Genomic DNA, 8,303 nt, shown 5'->3' with positions numbered 1-8,303 from the left:
TTTGGGATTAGCCATTCGGCCAAGATCAGAGTACGCATGTAGGGAGGTGATCAATTTCCTCCAGAACGGCAGTGATCTTCCTGGTTGCAACCATGTTCGTATTTGTTAGCCTCTTGAGGAGGTGCCTTGGCGTCAGGATTACAACCGGGGTGTGGACCTCCAGGCTTCTTGCATGGGTCTAGCACGCCAGCATCGATGTTCGATGCGGCAGCACCGGTGCCGCCCCTTAGCACCACCATGCTTATGATGAGAACCAAGCACAAGAGTAAACGCTTCATTGTTATTCCTCCAAAGTTCTGTTATTTTCCTCTCGTAATAGCACAAGAATTTATATAGTCTTGGGGCCGAGATGGGCGCAAGATCACTAAAAAAGGGCGCACACTGAAATGCAAATGCTTGTTTGCTTGGGGGAAAAATTGGTGCAGAAATATTCGTGGATGAGAGAAAATCAATCTGCGGCAATACAGTTGAGAAATTGGTAATTTATTTTATGTATGGACTTAGTAATTTGGTTCTGAACTTCTGACGGATATTGAAACAGCTTAAAATAGTAAGCAAAGCTAAACTCTTTGACAATTTCAATTAACGACTTGTTTTTATTTTGGAGAGAATTGCTTATGCAAGAATGGCTGTGATCACGTTGCTGCCATAGAACTTAAACGGCCTGTCGTTGACATGGTTTTTCAAGTTGTTTTGCTTTTTCCTTTTTTTGGGCAAATATACTAAATAGAAAATAGAAAATATACTATTTATAAGTTTTTTTTTTTTTTGATGGAAATATACTTCATTGCATTCATTCAATAAGCGAAGTTACAACTGTGACTTATAAGTCAAGAGAACTCGACTATAAAATCAACTAACGCATCTGTTTAGGAGCTTCTCCGCACACAAAGTGACGGACATTGTCTAAGAACTTCTAAAACTCTCAAAAGAGAGAGTAACAGCTCTGTATGACCAGAGACTGGATGGCTCCTCCTACCTCCAAGGAGGCGGACTATGGAGACAAATGCTATGAACAAATGGTCCAGTAGCATACAACCTAGACTAAAACCTAAAGACACAGACAACCTACAAAACAAAAAACCAACAACGACAAAACCAACACTGATTTGAACCCTAAGTCCAAAACAGTATACCTAAAAAACTAATATACTACAAAAACTATACTGCAAAGCGAAGAACAAACACCAAAACCACGAAAACCAAGCACTGGCGTGAGCCCCGGCGGCTCACCCACCCCAGGCGTCGGCACTAGGAGCACAAGAACAGCACGAGTACCCAGCTCGCGTACGGACCACACTACCTCCACTGCAAAGGTCGGCCGTACGTCCACCGGCCGTAACGTCGACTGCCTTACCCACTGGCACCAGCCCAAAGCTGTGTCCGAACAAAAAGCTCATAGCCTCGCTCGGTTTGAACCATGGAACACAAAACAAAAACTAGAAAAACGAAATAAAAACCGAGAAAAACAACTAAAAAAACACTGAAAACCGATGGACAAAAAGCACAAGAAAGTGGTGCTCGCTGAGCAAACCATTCTTTGGGGAGAACCGACGGCCGGTCGATGATCTCCCGGAGTCTAAGGTCTCGGAAAATCCAAGATCTGAGTCGGCAGGTGGCTCCCCAGCGGCGCGTGACCCCCACGTTCTGTTCAGGCCGAGACTCCACCCCGCGCGTGCGGGCTACGCTCCCCGCCGTTTGGCGCCGCGTTCGGTGGTCTTGAAGATCGGCGGCTGGCCAACGTCCGGGTGGGACGCGTTTTGGCGGTCGATGGCTGGACACGACTCCGTCGGTAACTCCCCTTTATTTGCCTGAGAACACAAAACCTGTCGAAGAAAAACTAAAACAAGAAAGAAGAGATTAAAGAGAAAGAAGAGGGGGGAAGGGGATGAGAGGGGGGGGGGGGGGAAGGAGCCGAAGCTCCCCACCCCCGTCGAAATCTCTGAAGGTGAGGTTGTTTCCTGAGAGAGAGCAGAGAAGGAGAGAGATGCTTTCGACTACAATAATATTGAGCACCAGTAAAGTTAAAACTTGATACTATTTATAAGTTGGTATATATGGAGTATACACATTGCATACTGTTGATACGACATGATTTAATTTACAAGAAATATTTGCGGGTTTGAGTTTTACAAATCAAATTATATCGTATTAATTAATGATATGAATGGTGTGTTCTCTACACAAATTTCTGAATAAAATAACTCAATAAAATATAACATCGCACATATGATTATTTTCTTATTATTTATCAATGGTTTTTTAAATTATTATTATGCAGCCAACTAACAATCTCCAAATAAAATGTCTATGTGCAAGGACTATTGGTTGGGAGATGACAACTACACTGTCAACACCATAGATGATAAAATTTCTAGATAAAAAATGCTATTTTGGCATCTCATTTTGATACTTATTGCATTTTTTATAATTTTTTTATTTAATAATTAAGAAAGTGACTATTAATGTATTGATATATTTTTATATTTTTTAAAAATATTTTATAATAATAAATAAATATGAATAAATAAATAAAAAATTAATTTTAATCTAACGATAACTTCCAGCAAGCAGTTGCAAGTATTAGAGTAAAATCACTCTTTCTAGATATGAAAGACAAATGTTGAAGGCTATGATTTAAATTTTAAATATTTCAGGATAAAAATATTCTTATAACAACTTATTTTATAATCAATCAGTGTTAATATTACTTTATTAAAGATATTTAAATCTTTACTAATTTGAGTTTAAAATTATATATTAATATTCTCCATTTACAAGTACATTTTTAAAAAAATTATATGTCTATCTTTGGTACTTTACTCAATATTTTACAGTTGGCAGATACTACCCACGTCTGTTGCTTAGATAATAAACAATATTATCCTATATCCTATAGAACTTTTAATGTATTTATATATTTTTTTTTATTTTTTAAAAATATTTAAAAATATTAAAAAAATATAAAATAAAAAACTAATAATGGGCTAGTCTGCTAGGCAGCATGCTCGGCGATCATTTCTAACGACAGCCTAGCACTGTTGTTAAAAAAAATATCTTATATCTTATATAAGATATTAAAAATGATATTAAAAAAATATCATACATCTCCACCTCTTGTCTAAATATAATAATAATAAATAAAAATGAATAATGAAATTGATAAGTAAGGGCAAAATAGATAAGCAGTCCATTTCAGGGTGCCGTAGGGGGCAAATTTTCAGTGTGCGTGGTGCCCAAATTGTAGATGGATTTGACTCGTTTGCTAATGCCTTTTCAAATGGAGGCTTGACCTGTAGATTACCATCATTATTATATTATCATTTTTAAAAAATATTTTAACTACAAAAATATTATATAAAAATAAATTTATAAATTAACGTAATTTAATATAATATTTTAGATTATAAAAAATTATTATTAATATAAAATAAATTTAACAAATTACATAAAATCACATTAATTTATAAATTTATTTTTATGTAATCTCTTTATGCTTATAAAAGATATATTTTCCTTTAATAGAATTTACAAGGCAAACTTACAATATTAGTGCCAGAAACTTCTATATAAAGAAATAAAACAAATTTATAATTTATATGTGATTTTATGTTATATGTTAGATTTATTTTAAAATAAAAATAATTTTATAATCTAATATATTATATTAAACAGTGTTAAATTGTAAATTTAATTTTATAAAATCTATTTGCAAATAAAATATTTCTCTCAATATAACAATTTGAAATAGCTTATTAGATCAACAAATTAGTTTTTAATTAATATCATTTTATCAAATGTAAAACGAAAAATTATATTATTAAATCGATGTATAGAACATACATAATAAAATATTTTTATGTCATAATTTGATTTAAAAGATAAATTTTAAATTTTAAAAAGTAAATCTTATTATTTAAATATTGTAAATGATATTCTCAGTCAGACTTTATAACAATAATTCATATAAAAAATATAAAAATATGATGATTTGAAGATGGAAAGTGTATTTGTTTCCCCCTTATAACAACTAAGAAGATATTTCTGTGGGCGTGAGAGATTCAATTATGCATGAATTTTTAAATAAAATATATAGATAAAGCCGAATTTTTTAAATAATATAATAGGATTGTAGTGTGATAACTGATAAGTGGTTTTGTGGGATGACACTTCTCTTTCTTTCTTTATATAATAATTGGCAATTGATCTTCCCTTTTCTCTTTCATGGCTGTCCTTCTCCCTCTGCCACTGTAAGGTCAAACCCGGATCGTATACATTGAACTCGCCCAATCCCTCTCTCACACTTTGCACTACAAACTTCTTAAATCCTTTGCCTTTCCTCTTACACTCTGTTAATGGACTGTTGTTTCTTACGCCACAGCAACCCCACCCCCACTGCTTTCACAGTTTCTTCTCCGTATCCCCCTCCCTCGTTTCGAAAGCCACTTCCTTTTTCGACGAAAACTGTTCTCGACTTCCCCAAGAATCCCCTTCTCGCCAGGCGTGCCACATCCGGTCTTTCCATCAGGCCCAGGAGGGTCTTTTCGATAATCGCTAGCGCCGGGGCTAGCCACTGCGAGCCCAGTAGCAGCCTGAATTCGCCGCTCGAGCCCCGGTCCCAGCCGGGGAGGTTCTTGAGCAGTGTGTTGCAGAACCACCGCCAGTTGTTCCACATCGCCGTCGCGGATGAGTTGAAGCTCTTGGCCGATGTTCGCGATGGCGCCGTTTCCCGTATGCGGCTCAGCGCTGGCTCTGATGAAGCCTGCCTTCACAGGTCTGCTCCTTTAGTATTTATCTTTAGTTGTCGGTTTATATCTCCTTATGTATCGCTATATATGCGTCTTTATGTATGTATGTACTGTTTCATTCATTTATTTTTGTTTATATGATGTATGCACATAGAGTTTGTTGAGTAAAGCGGGTGACTTTGGAGTCGTTATCAGGGTGTGATCCGAGGCAAGTATCTTAGAAATATGTTTGGTTTTTTAAACTTGTGGGGATTAAGTAGTCCCCTCTTGTAGCTTTGAACTGTCATAGCGTCATGTGCTCATGCAATGATATCAGCAATTTGACATGACCTGCGACTTGCTAAATTTCATCTTATGGATGGCTCCAGTCTCTTCCAAATTTGAGCAGATTAGATTGGGAAACTCCAGATCAAAGTTCGGAAACTTGTTGAAGCATGTAAAAACAAAACAGGACGTCTAATTGCCTCATTTTCCCTTCTGTTTTCTATGTTGTCTTTTTTTGAGATTCAATGGGAACTTGGGAAGGCTGTTTTGTATGTATGAAAGATGAAAAGGGCCTTTTGCTATTGGCATTAAAATGGATGCTCTACAGTATTACTTACTGTAACGCCCCAATGGAAGGCCTAAACCACATGGCCTATACTCCAAAAGGACTAATCAATTATACAATTGGAGCCCCATTGGAACCTTATAAAGAGCAAGAATTTCTCATTCTCAAGTAATGTGGGATCTCATACACCACCTACTATTATCCTTATTATATGAGGTATCACACTTACAAAGAAAATTTTAACTTCGTTGTAACTAACCACAGTAGCATAACGCAATGTGCCCAATCGTGTTTGTTGGAGATGGTAAGATCTATTGACAGCATATTGTTTATGGTATTTATGTAGCATTTGAAGCCATTCATAATGAATTCTGCTGCAATAGCCGTATAAAAGATTATGTAATGAAGGGCTGCAGTGTGTCTCATCTATGCTTATAACTGCTTTATGTGTCCTGTAATCTGATAGAAATGGCTAGACGCCTACATGATCTGGATTGTAAGATAACATCCTCTATTTTCAGTTACTGTCCTACCTTGTGACATAAGTTCAGCATTGTGAGATGACATGATCAGGGTTTGACTCTTCATGTTGCTTTGTGTTCCATTCTATCAACACCTATCCTACCCTTACATGATTCATGCCCATGCATTGCCTTAATAAACTAACACCTAGTTGTACTGAATATTCTTTCCCAGTAGTCTTTTTTAACTCCTAATTCTGGAATCAAAATTCAGAGGCATCATCTTCCAATTAGTTTGATGCCTGTTGTTTTAGTCTTTGGGTCTGATGTTCTTTATGGATGGAACTTCTCAAATTGAGGTCCATATTTCATGTTGGTATGGCATTGTGATTGTCTCTGGTGTCTTTGGTGGAATTAATGACTCATGTTGAGTGCCTAGAACCCCGGTGGTCCGGTGGATGAACTGTTATTGGAATACTTTGTCGACTGAACTGTTATGTTGGAACTTTAATTTGCAGATATTATCAGAACAAATGTATTTATTTTCTTAAATCTTTTTTTAATGACCTGAAATATATATGAATGATAGGAGGGTTGCACTACTAAGGGAGCAAGAGTGCCAACTAGCAGTTGAAGATGTCATGTACATGTTAATCTTTTATAAATTTTCTGAGATAAAAGTCCCCTTGGTTCCAAGACTCTCTAGATGCATTTATAATGGCAGACTAGAGATATGGCCTTCAAGGGACTGGGAGCTGGAGTCCATCCACAGCTTGGAGGTTTTGGAGATGGTCAAGGAACATGTCACAACTGTCAGCGGCTTGAGAGCAGATTCTAGTGTCACAGACCATTGGGCAACTACCAAGATTCCACGGCTCAAGCTTAGCCAAGCATACACGGCCTCCATCTTATATGGCTACTTTTTGAAGTCTGCCTCATTGAGGCACCACTTGGAGCAAGGTCTAGCTTTGGTAAACCAGGACAATCTTGGGCGTAGGACCCCCCTTCAGTTCCAAGAGATGTGTCCGTATGGATTGAAAAATCTTCTCTTTGGCCGTGTCAGTAATGTGCAATCTATGTCATATTCTCAAGGGTCAACTAACCAGGAAATGAAACGTCAAACGTTGAAATGTTATGTGAAGGAATTTGACCCTGCTACATTGCAGAGATGTGCAAAACTTAAATCTAAGGAGGCTGTTAACTTGATTGAGAGTCATTGCTGTGCACTTTTTGGGGATGAAAAGGTTAATGTAATTGAGAATAATGAGTTGATCTTTACTTCATTTTCGAGTCTGAAGAGGTTGGCATTGGAGGCTGTTGCTTTTGGTTCATTCCTTTGGGACGCAGAAGAATACATTGACAGTGTGTATAAGCTCGAGGATAATTAGTCGAACAGGGAGGTTATTAAGTAGAAAAAATTGCTGCTTTCGGGTAATTCTCTTTGTAAATAGAAGTTTGGCTGCATACCTTTTCGCTTTATTTTGCAAGTACTCAAGAATTTTCGAATGTATAGTCTATCTGCTGTCATTAAAGATGAAGGGTTTTGAATGGTATCCAGTGTCTCTCTCATTTCATCTCTTTAGTTGATAGATTATTGGATCATTTTCATCCTGATAATGGGACTGCTTCTCTGTTTGCTTGCTTCTGTATGCTATGTAATTTACTCGGTCGCTAGCAACTGGTATGTTAGTTTCTTCAATTGGTGTACTGGTGAGTTAGCCATGAATCAGGTGCACACCAGAGCAAATTGGCACCATCCCTGGGGTCCAGCGCACGGGTTCGATCCCTGTATTGAATTTATTTTCTGTCTTATCTTCCATACCTTTTGTTCTTTGATAAATGAGGGTGTTCCCCCATTACTTCAATAATTGAGTCCTACTTGAAGGATTTGAATCCATTACTGTTTTGTCTGAACTTGGACGAGAAAAATCATTTAAGGTAGACCAATATATATTGAAAGGAGAATATTAATATTTTTAAAATTTAATTTACTTATCTGTATTTTTTCCACCTTAAAGTGATGCCAGACCGAAGGACCGAACCGGACCAGTCCGGCCTAATTATTTTTTATTTTTTTAAATAAATTAATAAATAAAATTTATTTAAATTATTAAATTAAAATTAAATAAATTATTAATGTAGATTATGTAATTAACTTATTAAAAAAATATTTATGATGTTAATAGTTACTATCTACTAACTTAGACTTTATTCTTTATTATTAATCATGTTATACATTTTATATATGGTTAATGAATATAAAATATTTTATTATATATAGATTATTCATATTTACTTGTAATTTAGGTATTTAAAAAAAATTATCTAATTATTTTAATTAAGTTTAAATAGTAGAGTATGTATGAATGTATGATGTATTAACTATTTACATATAATGATATAAATTATCATATAATTTATGATTTATTATTAATTGATAATATATATTATTTTATATTTTATATGACTAATGATAATAAATTAGGTAAATATTACATCATTAACTTATATAATTATTATATAAAAATAATATATTAAATTATT

At 35.4% G+C, this 8,303-nt stretch overlaps 1 protein-coding gene across 1 annotated transcript; it reads left to right on the top strand.

Moving 5' to 3' along the window:
- The first annotated feature begins 4,157 nt into the window (after window positions 1-4,157).
- LOC122295034 (UV-B-induced protein At3g17800, chloroplastic) lies at window positions 4,158-7,312 on the top strand. The gene is made up of 2 exons (XM_043104040.1): window positions 4,158-4,774; window positions 6,349-7,312. The coding sequence occupies exons 1-2, from the start codon at window positions 4,356-4,358 to the stop codon at window positions 7,145-7,147; spliced, it is 1,218 nt and encodes a 405-aa protein (XP_042959974.1). The 5' UTR covers window positions 4,158-4,355; the 3' UTR covers window positions 7,148-7,312.
- Window positions 7,313-8,303: the final 991 nt, after the last annotated feature.

Source organism: Carya illinoinensis, chromosome 14 (genome assembly GCF_018687715.1).
Source record: "Carya illinoinensis cultivar Pawnee chromosome 14, C.illinoinensisPawnee_v1, whole genome shotgun sequence".
Lineage (NCBI taxonomy): Eukaryota > Viridiplantae > Streptophyta > Magnoliopsida > Fagales > Juglandaceae > Carya > Carya illinoinensis.
This window is presented reverse-complemented; position numbering and strand designations above follow the sequence as displayed.

What these genes read in the sequence shown, in the direction of transcription:
- LOC122295034 (XM_043104040.1), top strand. Translation starts at nt 4,356, where the DNA reads ATGGACTGTTGTTTCTTACGCCACAGCAACCCCACCCCCACTGCTTTC. An exon ending in GATGAAGCCTGCCTTCACAG is followed by an intron (nt 4,775 to 6,348) that starts GTCTGCTCCTTT and finishes TATGAATGATAG; the next exon opens with GAGGGTTGCACTACTAAGGG.